The sequence below is a fragment of the Gracilinanus agilis genome, chromosome 2 (assembly GCF_016433145.1).
Source record: "Gracilinanus agilis isolate LMUSP501 chromosome 2, AgileGrace, whole genome shotgun sequence".
In the NCBI taxonomy this organism is placed as follows: domain Eukaryota; kingdom Metazoa; phylum Chordata; class Mammalia; order Didelphimorphia; family Didelphidae; genus Gracilinanus; species Gracilinanus agilis.
The window spans coordinates 35,129,561-35,150,020 of NC_058131.1; the positions used below are offsets into that span (position 1 = coordinate 35,129,561).

Below are 20,460 nucleotides of genomic sequence, written 5' to 3' on the forward strand. Positions count from 1 at the left end.
TCTTATGACCCAATACACAGGACTAAGGCAGAAGTGAAGTTTTTTGGCTCAGCGAGGCTGTCTTAGAGAAGATCACTGATAAACAGTCTAGACTCGAGGGCGGGGGCTGGGGGGGCTGCGGGGGGCTCGCTCTCCGCTGCCCCTGGTGTGGGTGCCCAGTGGGCCTCTCCTATCTCCTCCTCTGTGCTCCCACAATCCTTTTCCGGCCTCGGTTCTTCGCTGGTACCACGCCACGCCGGCGGCCCCTCCACAGCGTGACTTTCCCCGTGGCCGTTTCAATATATCGGAGGTTGGCATAAGAAATGAGGTGGGATTTTCTGGGGGTTCTGCAGAGGCCGCAGATGGCACCCAGAGGCGAGCCCATGACCCGGACAAGGTCTAGAAGTCTCTAGCACTGCAAGGTGCATAAACGATATCCGTGCAGTACTGGCTAACGCTGACATCCTGACCCAATACTCAGCCCAGATTTTACAGTGAGGGACAGAAATCCCCCAGAGAAGGAAACGTCCAGATTTCTCCTTGGGTATGGCGGGCCCCCAGTTCTTCCACAGCGCCCTGCCCTCAGCCCCGCGCTGGACTCCTTCCCACCAAGCTCCCTTTCGCTCCCCTCTGAGGGACCTACAAGGGTCATTCTTTGTCCTGGGGGCCCTCCAGGCTTCGCACACACACAGCACCGCTGGAAGAAGATGGAGGTTAAACAGACGGCTCTGGTTTCAGAGAGAGGTTTGGGGTTCTTAGAGGCGCAGCCTGATTTCCCCGCTAGATCCAGCTGCTGTTCTCCTCCTCCTCCTGTCTATCCCCAGGCCACAGTGGCTGTCCGAGGCCCACTCGGACACCGAGACACACACTCATCTATTCGCCCGTCCTAAACAGGACGCCAGGGATGCTGTGGTCACTCGACCGTTCCCTGAGGATTAAGGATCTCATCTAAGAGGCTCTCCAGGGTTCTGGAGTTAGAGATTAGAGGATTATTCTCACTAATTCTGTCGAGCTAAGAAAGCAGGCCTGTGGGGCAGTCGTGGTATTTTTTCAGCCACCTTCTTCCCAGGAGTAATGATATACAAGTTTTGACTTGTTTTTTAAGCATCATTGTCCTGGAGTCAGGAAGACCCACGTTCAAATCTGGCCTCAGACAGTTACTAGCTGTCTGGACAAGTCCCTTAATCCTGTCTGCCTCAGTTTCCTCATCCATAAAGTGAGCCGGAGAAGGAAACGGCAATCCACTCCTATATCTCTGACAAGAAAACCCCAGACAGGGTCACAAAGAGTTGGAAATGTCTTTAAAGATGTCTTTAATGACTCTAAAATGTCAAGTTACTGATACCTGAAGGGAATGTAAAATAAACAAATAAAAACAATGAGGAAGCCATTTTCCTATCTATAGAAAATGGATGAGAATAATCTATACTAATATATGTGTTAAAGGCATCCTCAAGGGGGCCTTGAAAAAGTAGGTTTTCCAGTCACTTTTCTCAGAAGTCTCTATCTTTACCAACGTATAAGCGACTGAAGAAGGCAAAGAGGACAGGGTCCCACTGGGCTTATTTGTTAAATCTAAAAAAATGTCACTGGGTGGAGCAAAACATTGCCTTATAAATGCCCTCCTTCCGTGGGGTGTCGCCTCGAGTATGACAAAATCAGATGAGATTCCTTGAAAGAGGAGCCCACGGAAGATGAACAAACAGAAGGACTGAAGGACTGAGGGAGCTGTAAAACAGACGAGCCCCAGGGGCGATGGAGGAGTGGGGGGGGGGGGGGAGGGAACACACAATCCCCCGGTCCTTCCCATGTTCCCAAGCCCTGGGCCCTTAAGAGCCCCCCGAATGAGATCCAGTCACTCCTGAGGTCAGCCTAAATCAAGGAAATGTCCACTGTCCAGGCTAAAAAGCGGGCCGGCCCATCAAGTCCATCAGTCAATGCTTCTGTGTCAGACAGTGAGGGTGTCTGGGCGGAACAGGGAGGGAGGGGGCTGGGTTCATTTTCAGGGTCCCCACCTTCTCTCAGAAAGCCTTTGTGAGCAGAGAAACCTAAGCCGAAAGCCCCCCGAGGGAATGGAGAGGCGCATGCTCGGGGTAAGCGAGCACGACTGATGACACAGAATTAGGACGTGTGGCCTCGAAGCAGCCGACCTGGGAGCCGCCCAGGGTCCGGCCTAGAAGGCCCAGCCTAGAAGGCCCGGCGGCTTCCCCGCCGCCCGGACACCACAACCGACGGTACTCACTTCTCATGGCCGCTGCGGGGCCCCACGGCCCTCACTGTTTTCTGGGTGCGATGCAGAAGAAGAATGTCTTCTTGTTCCAAGTCGTCATCCTCCCACCGGCGACAGCCCATGGCGGAGCAAATGTACTTCAGCTGGAGAGGAGGAAGCAACAAAAACGACACAGCATTAGGGTGGGGAGGGTGCGAATGCCGAGAGAACATCCTTCCTGGAACCAGAAGAACCCCAAGCAAGAGCGAGGGCAGCGCCGACCCGGCCAGAGAAGAGGCTCCTCTCGGAGCTGGGGAAGCTGAGGGAAGGGCCTGTCTGAGGGGACCCAAGGGCTCCCCCCCCCCCCCCGGCCGGCCCAGCGCTCATCGCTGCCACCTTGTCCAGGACGGCTTGAGAACGTGCTGTTTCCCGGGGCGTTCTTGGGGGCTGCGCAGGAAAGACAGGAAGCGCGTTAGCCTTCTTGCACACACACAGAGTCTGGTAAGTGGGGGTCGTGGCTGGAGCCCTAAAAGGCAGTCTCGAGTGTCATCACAACACGTGCTTGCTGGTGCTGTCAGACACCTTTTGTAGTGCCTGGAATTTCGGCAGGTACTAAGTGAAAACCATTCCAAAATAAACCCCGCTGTGGTCCTGGCTTATGGAGCAGCACCGAGAATCGCGTGGAAGGACCAAGGGTAGCCTCGAGAGGGCTGAGGAAATCCTAAGGGGGTCCCCCAAGGAGCAGAGCTCGGGAGGAACAAGACCCTGGGCTGCCGCCCGGGCCAGAGCACCTTAACAAGCTCCTCCAGGTATACTGGTTGGGATGGGCTGCAGGGAAGAGAAAAGATTTCCTAAAAATCAAAAACAGGGGGCAGCTGGGTGGCTCAGTGGATGGAGAGCCAGGCTTAGAGACGGGAGTTCCTGGGTTCAAATCCGGCCTCAGATACTTCCTGGCTGTATGACCCTGAGTAAGTCACTTGCTGCTCTTCTGCCTTGGAACCAACACACAGTATTGATTCTAAGACAAGGTCAGGGTTTAAACAAAAAGACAAAAATGAAGATGTGTGAAAGGCTTCGTGGTAATAAGCGGACTTCACCCTTCTAATAAATTCATCCCACGTCTGCCCACATCACACTGGGATTCGTAGACCAGGAGCTAAGCAAAAAAGGAGGAGGAGACGGAGATTTCAGGTAGTTCAGATCTTTGTGAGCGGCTCTTACTGCCGCAGATAATTAGTTTATGCTTGCAGTGTTGGTCCCTGGGTCACTGGCTGCTGCCTGATCTGCAGGAGGAGGGGCTGATCTTGTTAGCTTGTGCGTGTTTTTTGCCTGACACATTTCTCGTGAGAGTGGCTGAGCGCGAGCGTCCTGCATTCTTCCAAAGAAGCCTGTGGAGCGCCAAGCCTCGGGCCGGTGCCCTTCGAGCCGCCCTCCCTTCCCAGCCCCAAACCGGAGGCGCGTGCGGGCACTCACCTTGCCGCTGTGCGCGCTGAGCCCGTACGTGGTGAGAGACTTTCCCCCAACCAAAACCACGTCGTCTCCAAACTTATAGGAGGACTCGAGCAGAGACTCCACGGTGAAAGGAACGGCTTCCATGCTTTCCCGGTCTCGGTCCCACTGGAAGAGGTCCCCGTCCAAGGAGGGAATGATCATTTTATTCCCAAACACCTGCAACAGGAAATGGCCTTTAAAGCTGGGCAGCGCAGAGCAACGCTACCAGCAACAGCACGTCGGACGACGCGCACGAACGTGCCGAACGTGCCACTTTGTTCCGAAAGCCCCATGGAGGGCAGGCCCGAGTGGGATCGGCCCAGACGGGCTGCTCCTCTGACGGGTCGGGGCCCTCCCGGGAGATCCTCGGAAATGGGGGGAAACATCTCCCTACGTACACGCACCCGCGTACACGTGCCCTGGAAAGCCACTTCGGCTTATAAAAGACAGTCGGGGGGACGACGGCCTCACTTTAGGCCAGAAACGAAGCCGCAGCCTCAGAGAGGGCTTCGCCAGCAGGGACGGCTCGAGCGGCTCTTCTTTCTCCATTTAACCACCCTCCAGAGCGGGCCTCCGTAGCTGCTAGAAAGGGCGGCGAACAGCGTCGTGTCGTTCTCAAGCGAGTCCCGCATGAGGGTCTGTTCAGGGATTCGGGCCGCACGCGGCCCCCCTTCCCCGGAGACCCCGATCTCTCTGGGCTTCCTCCGTGCTGAGAAGGAAAGCCGACATGCGCAAGAGAAGGACGCCCCGATTCCCTCGGCAGAGGACGACGGCTCCGCGACGTAGACCGAGCCCCTGTGAGGAACCTGCTGTAGGAAACGGGACGCCTTCTGAAGCGGCGGCTGGCCGGACGATGGCCGGTCTTAGAATCAGAGGCTGCTGGGCAGGGAGGCCCGGGGGCCGGACTCGACGTTCCGAGGCCAGGCTTCCCTCTGGACCGATGAGCCGGACTCAGGAGACTCACCCAACCTCAGAGGGCCTCCGTTCCCTCACCCGTAAGAGTGACCACTTCATCCGCTGTCCAGCACGATGGCCGGACCCAAGGGGTGCCTGGGGAAAGGCCCTGCTGCGCTGGAGGACCACACAAGCGTCCCTAATGATGTTACACTGACCTAGGATGGAGACGAGGAGCCGGGGCCCTGGGAGCGAGTCCTGCACTCCTGCTCCCTGAGGGAGGGGCCCGCAGAGCCCTGCCTCCTCCCAGCAGGGAGACGAGGGCCTCCTCCCCGGGTGCCCAGCACGAGCACCCAAAGGCGGCTGAGGGTGTCCTCTGCATGTCTCCAGGCCCCGGGGCTGTGACCGCACAAACCCTCGGGTAGGGTACATGTGTGTTATTAGGCAGAGGGCGAGGGGCAGCTGGCCTCAGACACTTGCTGGGACAGACCCTGGGGAGGCCCCCTGACCCTCACGGCTCCCAGCACAAGAGCAGACGGTATCTGCTCTAAGACGGAGGGTCTAAAAAGAGGAGGCGCATGAAGTGCAGAACTTCAGATTAGGGGAGGGAGACCCAGCCGTGGGACAGCCGCTGCTGGCCAGGCCCGGGGAGGGGAGGGAAGGCAGCCCAAACCTCAGGGCCTGGGTGGGCAGGGGGAGGGGAGGAGGGAGGCGGAGAGGAAGGGAAGCCCGCTGCTACCAAAGGGAGGAGCCCAGAGTGCCTTTTCTGACAGACCAGAAGCAGCTGCCCTGATGGAATGGGATCCAACCCCCGCTCAGGCCCTTGCAAGCACGGTGATCCTGGGCCTCGGCTGCCGGCCTCAGTTTCCTCAAGTGTAAAACGCAGATCACAGCAGCATCTCCCCCCCCCCCCCCGGGGCCCTCTTGTTACTGTCACTCTCAGGAGGAGCCTAGCACAGAGGAGGCCTGGGGACGGGTCTTCAGTGAAGGCCGGATGGCCATCCCCCAGCATCTGTTTGGTCCAAGGGGAGAACCAGGAATAAAGTGGGGAAGTCACAGAGGGGCAGATCCAGGGCTTCTTCCCGAGGCAATGGAATGAATGGCAGCTGGAAAGCGCTGCCTCAGAAGGAACCCGGCTCCCCTGCCCCATTTCCCTTTTTTAATCCTTCTCTTCTTCTGTCTTAGAGTCAATCGGGCTTAAGGAAGTGTCTGAGAGCAGACTGGAACCCAGACCCGGCCTCTCTCCACAGAGCTACCTCGCTGCCCCTGGAAGTTTTCAGTGAAAGCTGGATGAGCATGGCTGGACTAGGCCGCCGGCCGCTGAGATTCTGGGGTTTGCTGGGGACAAGGGACAAAGCCACATGTGGGAGCCGGCCATGTTCCCTTTGGCTGGAGACCCATAGTGTGAATTGCTCTTTCATGAAGGGCCCTGACCATCGATGAGGCCCCAAGAAAAAGAAGAGGACCAAGAAGGGGCAGGAGGGGGAAGAGGAGCCATAAAGAAAGCAGGGCAGGAGAGGCAGGCCTCGTGACAAGATAAGTGGGGCCTGGGAAAGGGCCAAAGTGCCTCATCAGACCTGTCCAGGCAGAGAGGAAGAGGAGGAGGAGGAGGAGGAGGAAGAAGCCGGCCTCCCACCAGTGAGGCTGGTGTTATGAGATGGGCTCAGGCTCTCAAAGCAAGCCCCAGTACCATGGGCACACGCCGGGCCTCTGGGCATCAGAGGCTGGGCCAGAGAAGGAAGAGCCTCTTCCCACCTCCCTGGGGTGAAGCAAGAAGAGCCCATCGTGGGGGCGATAACACACTGAAGCATCCACATAACTGGATTCCCTAGTCTAAGTGGAGGAGGAGGTCGGATTTACAGGACAGGTTCTGCTCCTGACACAGGCACTCATGAAACAGCCACCCGGGCCTCAGTTTACTGGTTTATAAAACGGGGACAACACGTTACACCGACCTCCCATGATCTGCATTACAACAACTCAGTTTTTCTCTTACTTTCAAGGATAAAAAGGACTTCCCTCATGAGAACATGAATGTAGGCTGGGCAAATATGATCACTTCCCTTTTACAGATTTCCCTGTGCCTCCTGGCCCCGAGCCTAGCATCCTTCTGCCACACCTCCCTTTGAAACCATCAAGTACTACTAAGTATAAGTTATTTTCATAGAAAGTTTTCTTCCTTAATGCTCCTTCCATTAAATTTTTTTTTTTTGTTTTCTCTGATAGAAACTTCTCACAAGGATCCCATGACTCTCCAGGAGCCTTATCTTTCTAAGGCCGAGTCATCATTCGACACAGAATCATAACTTGAGCTAGAAAGGGCCCTCGAGGCCATCTGGTTCAATTCCCTTATTTAAAAATGGGGAAACAGGCCCAGGGTCACACAAGCAGCATCAGAGGCAGGATCTGAACACAGAGTCCTGACTCTTTCAACTCTCCCCCATCAATGAATTAGTTAAATAGGGCTTTAACATTCTCCCTGTCACAAGGAGTCATGGGCCCAGGCCACCATCCTTTCTGAAGTCTCGCTTCCTTTTCCTGTGACTTCTCTGCTTCTTCCCCCCATCAGGCTTCCAGCTGCCCCCTCTCACTGGCCCTGCCTCTAGCCAAAGGCCTCACAAGCCCTTCTTGAGAGTGGGGCGCCGGGGACCATGAGAATGGATGGCACAGCAGTGCCCTGACAGAGACCATGCCATCCCCGGCCACTGCGGCATGTAAACAGAGCAAAGAACCAGAGGATGTAAAGATCCGGCAGGCCTCAGAAGAAGGCTCCCCAGGGGTGACAGGGGACCCTGGCCACGGACTTTCTCCATGTGTCCCTTAGCTTTGTGACCTTCTCTTCCCCTCTAATGATGGTCTCCATCCCGGGCCAGCTCTGTGTGCCACCACCGTGCCAGGCTGCCGTACAGCACAGGAGTCAGGCAGTCCTGGCCCTCGAGGAGCCATCTGCGAGAGTGTGGCCTAGTAACTGGGCTGGAAGGGGCTCCTGAAGCAGCCAGTGAGGAGGGGGAGCATGCCCAAGGCCACAGGTAACACAGGAATAACTTTTACATTATTTCCTCCCCTGAAGATAGCTTGGGATGTCGCTTCAGGTCTGGACACTTAATGAGGTCGGCCCACTGCCCACTGGCTGCACAGCCCACTGCAATATGGGACTTAATCAATTATAATCTTCTATATTGCTCTCACCTCACAATACATGGACTGTCAGTAAATAATCATTTCCATGTTGATAGTTCTTTACAGTTTATAAAGAATTTTCACAGCCACCATTTCACTGGTCTTCCCAAGAATCCTAGAGTAGACAGGGGAAGAATTATCATACCTAATTTTGTAGCTGAAGAAAAACAGAGAAGAATAACGCAGCTTGGCCAAATTCATAAAGCAAATACTTTATTGTCCCCTAACATATGTAATCCCTTATTTTCATAACCATGTCTAAATATTTTTACATTAAAAGATTGAATATAATCGGTTACCAGAAAAGATATTTAAATTGTCCTCATAGTCCTATTTTAATTCTTTAACATGGAGGAAAGAAAAGGAATATTATCAAAAAAGAAAGGATGGGACAAAGGGTAGAGAAGCTGGAAAAAAAAAGTCCATTTTTGCTTAGTTCTCCTAAAACTTCCAAGCTCTCCCAAAAGAAGTGGAATGTGTTTACAGACTCTTTGGTTCCTGAGTAAGATCACGCTCAACAGTAGCTGGTCCAGGAAGACCAAACAGCCAGACAGAAAGAAAAAGAGCTCCAAGTCCCTCAGTTTCCCTTTTCTCTGACCATGTTCTTCTCCTTTAAAGAGCACTTTCACTCACTCTCTGTTCTGCAAGGCTGGTAGAAATAGATCTCGAGAGCCTTGAGCCAGAGGGACAAGTAAAGCGCCAGCCGCCGGCACTGCTAAGTGACCATCGATCTGCTCTTCATCAGGACCGCGTGAGAGCTCCGAGTCTGCAGAGGAAGGAGGCTGCACTTGGCTACAGAAGGCCAGGAGAGGATTTCCTCCTGGCTTCTAAAGCCCCCTTTCCAACCTGCTCTCGTTTATTAGGGGCTCCTGATTCATTCTATACGTGCCGGCTAACATTCGCCACCAACTTCTCGGCCATCAAGAATGCACGTCCATTCCAACTCCAGCTGTGAACGCAGATGGTGCTTTTCCTGGAAAGCTACAGGAAGCGGCATCAGCATGCACTTCAGGTAGGGGGATGACATCAGCCCCTCACAAAGGCATTACCTCACCTCCCGAGCCAAGGAATGAGTCACCCCGAGAGTCAGCTGAAATCTCTTGGTAGAGAAAATGTAGGTTACGGAGATGCGTTTGATGCGTTCCACGAGTCTGTCAGATGGTAAGTAACGATTTGTTCCGTTTCACTGCTCAGCAATCCGGCCCCTAATTGTTGAGCCCTTTGCTTTTCCCATTAGACATATTTTTAAATGTAAATGTCTTTTTTTGTCCAAAGGAAAAATGCATCTTCGCTACTTTTTTCTTTTTTATAAAAATTAAAATTGGCCACATTGGCCAGAAAACACAGATGCAAACTTCCAGTCAGAAGTCTCTCTGCCTGTACAGTCACCGAATCACTCGGGGAAGCATTTCAGCCTCTCTTTCTGAGCCAATCCAAAGGCAGAGTGAAGAGACGGGGAACATGTTACTGGGGAAATTCGGCCTCCCCGTTCTCTCCTTGGCCAAGGGGAGCTGGTGAAGGCGCAGATGGAGCTGGGAACCTCGAGGGGACAAAGGAAGGCGGTCAGTGACCCGAGGGGAAGGCTACCTGTAAACACGAACATGACTTTACCTGGACCAAAACATGGATTTTCCATCCCCCCCATTTGCCCGTTTCCCCCTCACTTTCTGGATGAAAATAGGAATTCTCAAAGAGTCAGCCTTTAGCTCTTACATGAACGTGTGCACAAACGAAGCGCACTGTGGAAAGTAGGAGGTTTCCTGCTGCGTCTTCCCTGGCCTGAAAAAACCCTCCCTGGATGCCTCCATCCTGTGCTTTGTCTCTTTTTTTCTTTACAAAGAGGTCATCTACAACAGGGGCCTCTGCTCTCTTCGTGGCCCTCACAATCTGGCCTCCAACCCTACATGCCAATGAAACTGCTCTCCAAAGTCACTAATGAGCTTTCTTTTTCCTTCTTTCTTTCTATTTAACCCTTAACTTCTGTCTTAGAATCAATGTGCCAAGGCGATAAGGGCTAGGCAATGGGGGGGCAGGGTACGTGACTAGCCCACGGTCACCCAGCTAGGAAGTGCCTAAGGCCAGGTCTAAACCCAGGACCATCCATCTCTAGGCCCCTGAGCACCTGGCTGCCTCTCTGACAATCTCCAAGACTGCTAAATTAATGCCCTTTCTGCACGCCTCACTCTCTGCAATCTTTCCAGATCACTCTCCTCTGTCCGGGTCCCCCTCCTCCAGATCTGGCCACTCCTTGTCTTTCACCTTTGCTGGATCCTTCTCCAAAGCACATGCACCCCCTGGGGGTGTCCCTCAGAGCTCTCCTGGGCCCTCTTCTTCTCTCCCTTTAAACTACTTCACTTGGTGATCTCATCAGCTCCCATGGATTTAATAAACATGTCTACGCTTACTGTTGCTGATGTTATATTTAAAATTTTTTAAAGTTGTAAAACAAAATGAAGATTAATTAATTGTCATTTTATTTATTAGAACTCTCTAACACCCAGTATCCACAAGGAAAATGTTCTTAATGGCCTCTAAAATACCTTTCAGCTCTAAACTTTGATCAGGCTCACAAGGCTTTAAGGAATAGAGAAATAGGATGATTAGGGATACTAAATGGGCTCTAATACACATCTAATATACATATGATGCTCTCTTCTCATTCTGGAAAAACTATATGCCACTTGTGAGACAATGACTATAGAGTGGGCTATATCCCAATTAATAAGAACACCATCATCCCATTCTGGGTTCGGATATCCTATTCAGATAAAAGAGCTTACCATATATATGATGCATCAGGAGCACCACCTCTGTGGTAAGGAGAACAAGCTTTTTATTTTCTCCAAGTCCCAAAATTATCTGATATATGAAGTTGTGTGGGATTGAGGGGACAAGACCTCAATTGTGGTGCAGGGGTTCTTTTGTGTGTCATGGACCTCCTTTTGCAATCTGATGAAGCCTCTGGATCCCTTCTCAAAATTATGTTTGGGGTCTACATTCAGAACCGAAAGATGTTACATTTCAATTAGGGATTACTGAAAAAAGAAATGTAATTTTTTTCTCAATCCATGTACAGAGAAATGAAAATCTATGAATGAAACCTATCCATGGAAATTAAGAACCCTTGGTGTAGTAGAAAGAGGTCAGGATCAGTAGTCTAAGGGCCTGAGTTCAAATTCCATCTCTGTTTCTTACCCCTTGTGTGACTTGGACAAATCACTTCACTTTTCAAGGCATCAGATGTCTCATGGATAAATTGAGAGGCCTGACTCTCAGATCCCTTCCAGTTTCTAAATCTTCTGAATTCCAAGGGACAGTGCTGTGAGTGACGTTCTGAAGAAGTAAGGCACAAAATCTGGTGATGCCTTTTGATCAGAAAAGATGGCAAACTAGTCAGAGAAAGGCGACAAATGTGAGGGCTATTCCTGATCCTTTTGTTTTTCATTGGTCCCACGACTACTTTGGTCCTACTAACAAGGCTTACTGGCAACTGTTCTGCACCATAAATGTCTTCGAAATGCCCAGAGAGTCAAGAGATTGTTTGCTCAGGGCCATGGTACCAGCATCTCTAAGGACTGATCTTGAGTCTCAGTTTTCCTCACTCTGAGACTTTTCACTGAGGATCTTTCCATAGGCCACATCGCCTCATCAGGAAGTACCAGTTGGAAAACCCTACTCTATCATAATCAATTTTTTTTCATTCCAAATTTTTTATTTTTTTAAAAATACTTTTCTATGGCATGATTCATTTTCTTTCCCTCTCCTCTTCCCTCCCTCCTCCCAGAGTCTGACAAGCAATTCCACTGGGTTGTACAAATGCTATCATTTGATAACTATTTCCACATTATTCATTTTTACCATAGAGCAATCTTTTAAAGCTGAAACCCCAAATCATACACCCATATAAAGTGATAAATGTATCATCAGTAATTTTTCAGAGAGGCCATAGGTCACAAAAATCGTTCTTCCTCCCCAAAGGGGTCCTAACTCCAAAGAAATACAGAGTCACTCTACAAGGCCAACTCGCACTAGAGCCAGTAACTAAAACACACTGTCCTTTGTTTCACGCTCAACCTCCAAACCAGAAAATTGTCTTTATTAAAAGACCTAGAGCATGGGTGAATCATTAATTAGTCCACAAGCCTGCATCAACACGAACGTGAACATTATGCATTTTAAACAATTATCTCCACCTTCCCCGAGGTTAATAAGCAAGCAGATATGGTGACTAACAAATTGTACATAGAAGGACTTTCCTCGAAGGCTGGTCAAATCAATTTCTTACTTGGCAGTGCACATGCCTGAATTAAATTAGTTCAGTTCTCAGCATCCTATTGAGCTATAAGCCAAAACTTTTTCCAGGGGGCTAATAAAACAAAATTAAACCAAAGCAGTGTTTCATCTCAATAATTAGTAAAGAAAGGCAATTACTTATACAATTATTCAAATGTAGCCTCACTCTAAGATTGACAGTTTTCAAGACAGGGCAAATGCAATAGTAGAGGTGACAGCCAAGTACTGATTGCTAAACTTGATTTCTTTTGATTCAGATTTAATATATGAAGTAATATGGCACAAATAAATCAGCTTAATTTTTTAAAGTCAACTATACATAAAATACAACTATAGACGTACCAAATTAATACAGCGATCAAAAAAATACTCTGTAGCTGCAGAACTTCACAATCAAATGATTTTATGAGACTTAGAGCCAACAGCTAACATTTCTATAGTTCTTCCTATGTGCTGGGCACGTGCTAAACACTTTATAGACAGTCTTTCATTTGATCCTTACAACTCTTAGAGGTAGATGATCTTGCTATTTCCATTTTACATCTGAGCAAACTGAGGCAGATAGGGATGAGGTGACTAGCCCAGGGTCCCCCAACTAGGAAGTGTCTGAGGCCAGATCTAAACTTAGTTCTTCCCAACTTCGCCGAGTACTGTATATCCCCTGAACCACCACTGCTTTGATTTTGCCCAACATATATATGAACTCTTGAGTTTGAAGTGTTCTTGGCCTAGGCACAACATTTCACTTCATAGGAACTAAAGCACAGAAGAGACTTCAGAGGGCATCCCAGCCCAACCTCCTCAGAAGAGGACCAGGAAGGCTAAGAGGCCTGCCCAACCCGACCCCAGGTGGTAACATCAGAGGCAAAATTTGAGCAGAGCAATTCAGATTCCAGATCCAGTGCTTTTCCCCACTGGATTATATTTTTCTCCAAGATTTTAACAAATAATTTCTTGTGTTTGTATAGAACACATGATAGTTTGTGTAGCATCAGCAAGTAATGGAATTCATTTCTCCAACATGAAAAGCTACTGATTTATAAACAATTAATCTACTATTTAAAGGTAGTAAAGAGTAGCTTAGTAATAGAGTGATTAAGGAAGGAGTCAAAATAATTTTCAAAGTTTCCTAAAACCCCAGGGATCATGGAAAGAAAATCCAGACAGCGAATGCAAAGTCCTTTCTAGAGTATTCGCGAGCCCTTACTATTATGAGCTGTGCGGCTTGGCCCTGTGGATAGCAAGCTGGCCTCCAGGGCACATCCCATCCCTGCCTCAGACTGGCCACAAGAGCCAGGCAGGTATCTTCCCCTCCCAGGGTCTGCAGACACTCTTTAGGACTCACAGATGCAGAAAAAGGCTCTACTTGGCATTTGCAGGGGAAGTACCTTCTGGGCCCTCCCTGCACAGATGAACTTAGGGGTCAGACTGACCTCAATCGATTCATCAATTAATAACCACGAAGCATGTGGGAAAAGCCTTAAATGGCTCCTCCAAAGTCAGCAGCCCTGTTATTTCCTCTCTGATTCGGAGGTGAGGAGAAGGAAGAGCGTCAGATTCTCATCGTCTCTGTCCTCACCAGTCTGAAAGAAGCTCATGCTCCTGTGGGCTTAAACACTGCTGAATTCAATCAAACCTTCCAAACAAACACTACATACATTATTGCTGGGGTTGTTCCTTTTTTAAAAACAGATAAGAAGAAAGACTCTGTATTTTAACACAAGGGCAAATCTGTGCCCAGTTTCCAGGTAGGGGATAACTGATGAGGCTCTGTTCTAAGTGCGCAAAGATGAAGAAATGAGGGATTTGCACAGGCGATATTCCTTTTGGCAATAACTGCTTCTTGATGTCTTTCGGATTTTCTTGGTGTCGTCATAGCCATCTCCAGGATCCCTTTCCTCTGTCTCCCCAGACCCATCCCATAAAATAAAGAGTGTTTTCTAAAGACCAGAATAATCCGCACGACTGACAGATGCACTGAAAGTTTGGAAACCTGTGCGTGAGGGACGCCGGCGGAGCTCTGAGGTCCACAGCGGGGCGGACTGAGAGGCGGCTCCCGTCTCTGACCTGGGCTGCTTCATCACTCACATTCACTTTGCACAGCCGTGTGAGGCTATTCTACTTGCGCCAGTGCAGGCGCCCTCTCGATTGTCTTCTTGGCTCTGCTGACTTCACTCAGCCCTGTTCATAAAAGACCATCCTGTGCTTCTCTGGATGCATCATTTCTCGCCCCAAGAGATTCACGTACCATGATGTGTTTGCCGTTCCCCAATCGATGGGCATCTACCCAGTTCCTGACTCTTTACCATCCCAGGAAGGGCTGCCATAAGCATTCTGGTGTCTTTGGGAATTATTTGATCAATTCCTTGGAATATAAGCCCAGGAATGAAGTTTCTAGTTCCAAGAGTATGGGCAGTTCAGTTACTTTACCCACAGAATTCCAAATTGTTTTCCAAAATGGCTGTATCTTTCCACAACCCCTCCAAACGGATTAATGCCATTTTTTATCTCTGCCATTTCTGCATCATTGCAGGCAAAAGGTGGAAATCCTCAGGGGTGTTTTGATCTTAATCTCTCTTGTTATTAATGATGTGGAGCATTGATTTAAGTAGTTGTGAATACTTTGCAATTCTTCTTTTGAGAACTATTTATTCAAATCCTTTCACCACGCCTGGAGCTTATGATAGTATTCTAATGCTGGTATGATTAAGTAGACAATATATGTTAGGTTTCTCTCTGATTGATTTCAAACATTTCTTCATGGGGATGACAGTTTGCATTTCTTCTTTTGAAAACTGATCATATCCTTTGACCACTTATGAATTGAGGAATGGCTTAGACGTGTGTCTCAATTCCCTTGTTAGATTAAAATTAATAACTGCAGGTACTTATTTCCATAGTTTATTAATAATCACTCAGATATAGAGAGATTGAAGCCTAATCTAACTCTGACCATGTGGTTCTCCACATGGCTGGCTGACTCAGCCATGGTGCTCCACTGCCGCCTCCAAGGGAATAGAGTCCGGTCAGGTCCCACCCACACCTTTTTACTCATGTTCATGGACGCAGCGCCACACCAGAGAGCAAAAGGTGACAAACCTGGGCGGCAATCCAGGAGGGGCAGGGGATGAAACTCCCTCTACACACCCCACATACCCTAGAAATCAGACTGTAACTTAAAGGGCATGGAGGAGATGCATAGGTTAGGAAGACACAGATGAGCTGAAAACGGCAGAGAGAAAGACTGAGGAGAATGCAAATCCCAGGCAATGCCAGAGATCTTTTTCAATGAGGCCGTATTTATTTGGGGTTTGTCCGCTTCCTGCCACCCTGATTTCTTGTTTTCCCAATAATTCTTGGAAAACAGGAAGTGCTTCCCCCAGTTATTCCTGGGTTTACTTATCAAATATTGGACCATGGTGTTATTTTAGTTATGCCACAATATTTTAAAACCTTTCTTTTCTGTTAGGCTTGTGAACATGATGCGGCAGGAGGGTTTTTATTCTGTCCCATATCTGTCTACATGACTTTCCATCTCCTGCTGTGGGTCTCTGCAGACATGGTCCCCCATTTCTATAGATAACTTATTTTGGTGTCTGATTGACCAACTGTCCAAAAAATAAATTCCTAATTAAAAAAACTCCAGAGGAAACCACCACCACTAAAATGTTCAGAATAGACTTAATTCTGATTATTCTTGAAGTCCTCTCATTCTTTTATCAAAAAGTGCATGAGTGATTCTAACCTAAAGAAGTGTTTGCTTATCTTCGTCATTCTTCAGCTTTCTCATCCAAAAGCCTTTCATGAAGCTACTACATGAAAGCCCAGGGGCAGGGTTGTTACAAAATAATGAAGACTCCATTACTGGCCCTAGGAGTTCACAACTGGACAGAAAGAATACAACATGAGGATATATTTCTTTTTTTTTTTTTTTTCCACCCAGAGACTTTATTTAGTTTTTCCAATTGCCAGGAGAAACAATTTCAAACCTTTACCCTCTGCCTTAGTATTCCTTCCAAGACAGAGCGGCACAGGTTAGGCAATTGGGATGAAGTGATTTGCCCAGGGTCACACGGCTAGGAAGAGGTCCTCCAGACTCCAGGTCTGGAGCTCTATCCCCTGGGACCCAGCTGCCCCTCAAAAACAATTTTTCACATTTGTTTCTCTTTCTCTTTTCCTCCACCGAGGTGGCAAACAATCCCATTTACAAATTTCAATGCAGTCAACATGTATAAATATGAAATAACAGATTCACCATCATGCAGAATAAGGGGCATAAAAAAGGTATAAATGGTGTGATATGAAAGGTTTTAAGGGACGATTTCCAACTGAAGATGACTCAGTAGACTTCCCAGAAGATGGGTGGCATTTGAGTTGGGCCTTAAAGAATGAGTGAGATTTTACAAAAGTTAGGGAAGGGGGGTGCCATTTCAGGCAGAGGGTAGAGTGGGGGGAAAGCTGGAGACTGGAAAGCAATGGGCAAACCTAAGTTCCGGCCACCAAAGAAGGCAGAGACGGAGGGCCTTTACGACTGGGAGGACGGACAGGAGGCTTTCCAGGAACAAACAGTCGTCCTGCTCCCGGGGATGGGAGGCCAGGTGAGATCATGCACACGGCCCCCTCCCTTTTCTGGGCAAAGGCCTGGGTCCTCTGAGCGCCACCCCAAGAACCCCAAAGGAAGCCCGCTTAGCAGGGAGCTCTGCCACAGCCTCGGAGAATCCTCCTGCACTTTAAGGCCAGCCGGTGTCCCGCCCAGCAGAGCTACCCGTTAGAATCTCAGCAAGAAATCCCTTTGGGAGCCGATTCTGTCCAACATCCTCCCCACAAAGCACAACCTGGCTCACGTGTGCCCGCCTTTTGCCTTTCTATTCCCCAGCATTCCGGGACAGGAAAACCCCGGTCAGTGCCGGCACCAGGAAGACGCGGGCTTGAGCAGCCCTGGCTGGGGGGTCGGGCTAAGAGCCGCCCCAGGTCAGGGAGGCCTTTCTTCCCTGCTCTCCACGGGCTTCGGAAGAGGCTTGTTCTAGAATGGCTGCAGAAGCTTCACTTTAGCCCTTCCCAGGGGCGCCATGGGGGCTCCCTTGTGACCCCAATAGGCCCCCCTCTGCCCTGCGCGGCCCGAGTGAGACCTGGGTGTAGGCTTTAAACCCGGGCCTTCCGGCCCATCCCGCTCGGCGTCTGTGGGCCCCCTCCCAAGGGGGGCCTGGGAAGGCGCCCCTGTGAAAGCCCCCGGAGGACGGCGAGCCGGCGGCGGCCCGGGAAAGCGTCTCACCTCGGGCTTGCTGAGGCTCGAGGACACGAGCGAGCCCGAGCCCACGTCCAGATCCCACTGCTTCCTCCCGCGATTGTCAGGGTCCAGGGCGGCGATGCGGCCATCCAGCGTGCTGATGATCACCAGCGACCTGCCGGGAAAAAGAGGCACCGTCACGTTCTCCAGAACTACGCAGAAAACACCGAAGCAGCCCAACCCGCTCCATTCGGGGAGCCAGAACCCGCGCCGGGACTTCAGCAGGCTGGGCCCTGGTCAGGACCAAGATGGGCCTCGAATGAAGGGCGGCCTTCACGGCCCCATGGAGACCCGCAGGAACAAGAGACACTTAGAGGCTAGAGTACAGGCGGTTGTGGCCCCAAATTAAGAGAGAGACCGAGGCGCCTAGAATGAATGCGGCCATTTATGAAAAAGAGAGAGAAGCCTTATTATTTTTTACTACCTTTTCTAAGTAGGTTCACAAGTTACAGCTTTGCCCTTTTTTCATCTGTTGCAAAAATTGCAAATACAACCACTAATACAAAAAATGATCTGGCAAATATGCCACTCCTAGCCCTTTGAAAAATAAAATAATCCCGACAATAAGTACCACTTTTCAAAAATCTTATGGCCTATGGATCAGTAAATCATTCTCTTTTTAAAGATTTACGTTGAGCCTGAATACCAAATAAAATGGGCATGTCTGTACATAAAGAACTGAAAGGAGAATTGTGCTTAAAATGGCAGATTTCTATTATGTAGTTTTCTATTTAAGTACGTAATAAAATCAATCCATAGCTTTCAAAGTTGTCTTTGTCTGTGAGATGCTAATTCTCTGATTATGAAATTTCCGTACAAAACATCTTTGATTTCTGGAAAAAAATACCAACTTTCCCCCAAATAAGTAAGAAATCGTAACTTAACCCAAGAGAAAATAATAATGAAAAGCCCTCCACATTCTCCATATACCTTCCTAAAAAATATAGCAAATAAAACTTTTAGTCACAAAGTAAATTTCTATTTGGATTTTAAAAGAACTTCAAGTCTCCAACCTTTGGAAACTGACCCTTTCTGCTTCATAAACAGGAAAGCAATTTAATCTGAAACACATAACTCAAATTTATGGAGATCATGGCATTATTCCAGCGGCTCAAAAGGACAAGATTCTGGCACTCCAAGAGTTTACCAATCTCAAGAGAATATAAGGGAGATTAACACCCCCACACATAAATATATGGCTTCTCTTTATGTGCATAAGTTAATGTTTTAATGTTGAATATCTCAAGTCAAGAAGTCACTCTGTTCCTAGCTTCCACTGAACGCTGTGATCTGGATGTGGTTGAAGTTATTATTTCTTGATTAAATAATAAAAAATTATAGAAAGATTTTCCAATTTGTTATGTAATTTTATTTTTTTAAGGGCACATTGATGCCTACATATAACTGAGTACCTTTTTAAGAATCTCCTTCTATCTCTCACTACCTAATCTAACTGAGGTTTCCATGATTTTAAGGAGAATGGGCAATCTGAAAGCAATGCTCCTAAAGCAGGATCACTATTTCCTAGCCTCTCCTTGGCTGAACACTTTCATTTAACCGTATCTTCTTCTTTCTGTTTATAACTTAATGAGAGAAACACTTCCATATGGCTTTTCAAATTACCTCCTTCTTCTTGATCCTTCTGAAAAGCATTGAGAAAAAAATTTATAAAGCAACATTTTTGCTGGCCTAACGGTTTTTGAAAAAAATCTGTTAGTCAGCTTCATATTCCAAGGGATTCTCCCTCCAAAAGTTGATGGTATTGTTTTCTCTTTGGAAATTTAAGAGCTGCTTCTCAGAACTCTGGATTCTCTTACTTCACACTAATGAATGTAGTTCTAATTAACTATAAAAAAAATAAAACAATGTGTTTCTTTATTATTTTTAGAAGTTACTTCTGCACTTGGAAAAAAAAAGTTTCTCATTTGTTTATCACTTAAAACCCCTGAGAAACTAAGGCGAGTCTTCAACCTCAGCTGGCTTTATTTCTGTAGTTACCAGATTAATTTTTCCAACTGGCAAAATGAGGAAGGTAAAACTGTGTTTTATGAACCTAAGCAGGGCAGGCAGAAAACCCATCAAGTGAAGAAACTGCCTCATTTTTATAGCTTCTTCAGTATACTTGCTGTGTGGCCCTGGGGAGCTTAACAGCTCAGTGCTCTGGAGGCCAGACAACTCTCTAAACCATTGATCCCTGAGAAGATGCTGAGCTTACTGGGGAAGGGGAAGAGTTTCCTCATCTGGGAGTTCCCAGCCAATGAAATCTGGAGTTTTACACCGATGAAATCACAGTTGCTATCCCTATTTCTAGATCTGTATGCACTTCTGCCTTAATTCTAGGCTAACTAGAGCACCCAGAGAGCTATTTCACAAAAAAAAATAAATCTTAGCGCCAGTGGCCTATTCTTCCGCCTAGGCATGATGCCGAGCCATCACCCCACATGCCCTGGCTGGCAGCCCAGCCTTTGTCACTAGCCAGCAGCTGGAACCCAAATACTAGCCTGACTCTCTTCCTTAAGGCTAGGCAGGAGCAGCTCACTGCTTCGTGCAAACAAGACCCTCAGCGCTGTCCTGGCTTTTAGGAGAGGCACATCCGGAGAGCCGAGACAAATTCCCTCTAAAACCACCAGGGAGCTGAATGAACGGGCTCTCTGGACGGCACCAACCTTAGCCGGATCCAGGTAAATTCCACCAACATGAAACATCCGACTTGTCTTCTTCTCCTTCGGACTTCTGCACACTCTGAATCTCTCCTCTGAGCCATTAACTCTGCCCGCTCTCAGGCCTCTGGTCCTCTAAAGCACCGCCCCATCTCTGCGGGCCCCCAACAGCGCCGGATGCCTGCTTACATTGTGTTCGCTAACAAAATTATTTATTTTCAACACTCCTGATGAATGAAAACCATTTCAATGGGCTCCTCTGAGGCCCAGCCTCTGGGTAAGTAACTGTCTATAATGGAAAGCTATTCTGACTCTCCTCAGTGGCCCAGCATTAAGGGCAGCCAGCAGCATCCGCTCGAGGGGATTTCAGCCAGGTGCAAGGTGTAAAAGTCCAGTCCCCAACCCGCCCCCCCCCATCCTCCCCGCTCTAGGCCATAGATCTGGGCCAGGCACAAGAAATGGGGTGA

The 20,460-nt window shown here is 48.7% G+C and overlaps 1 protein-coding gene across 1 annotated transcript in view; it reads right to left on the reverse strand.

The window, feature by feature from the left end:
* The window catches only part of EIF2AK3 (eukaryotic translation initiation factor 2 alpha kinase 3), a gene marked incomplete at its 3' end in the record, with an annotated part of 50,056 nt that overhangs the window by 16,223 nt on the left and 13,373 nt on the right, over positions 1-20,460 (reverse strand). The window contains exons 2-4 of the mRNA XM_044659316.1: positions 17,319-17,448; positions 3,662-3,856; positions 2,222-2,352 (exon numbers count right to left, since the gene is read on the reverse strand). Coding sequence (XP_044515251.1) covers positions 2,222-2,352; positions 3,662-3,856; positions 17,319-17,448 — 456 coding nt within the window. The remainder of the gene's footprint in view (positions 1-2,221; positions 2,353-3,661; positions 3,857-17,318; positions 17,449-20,460) is intronic.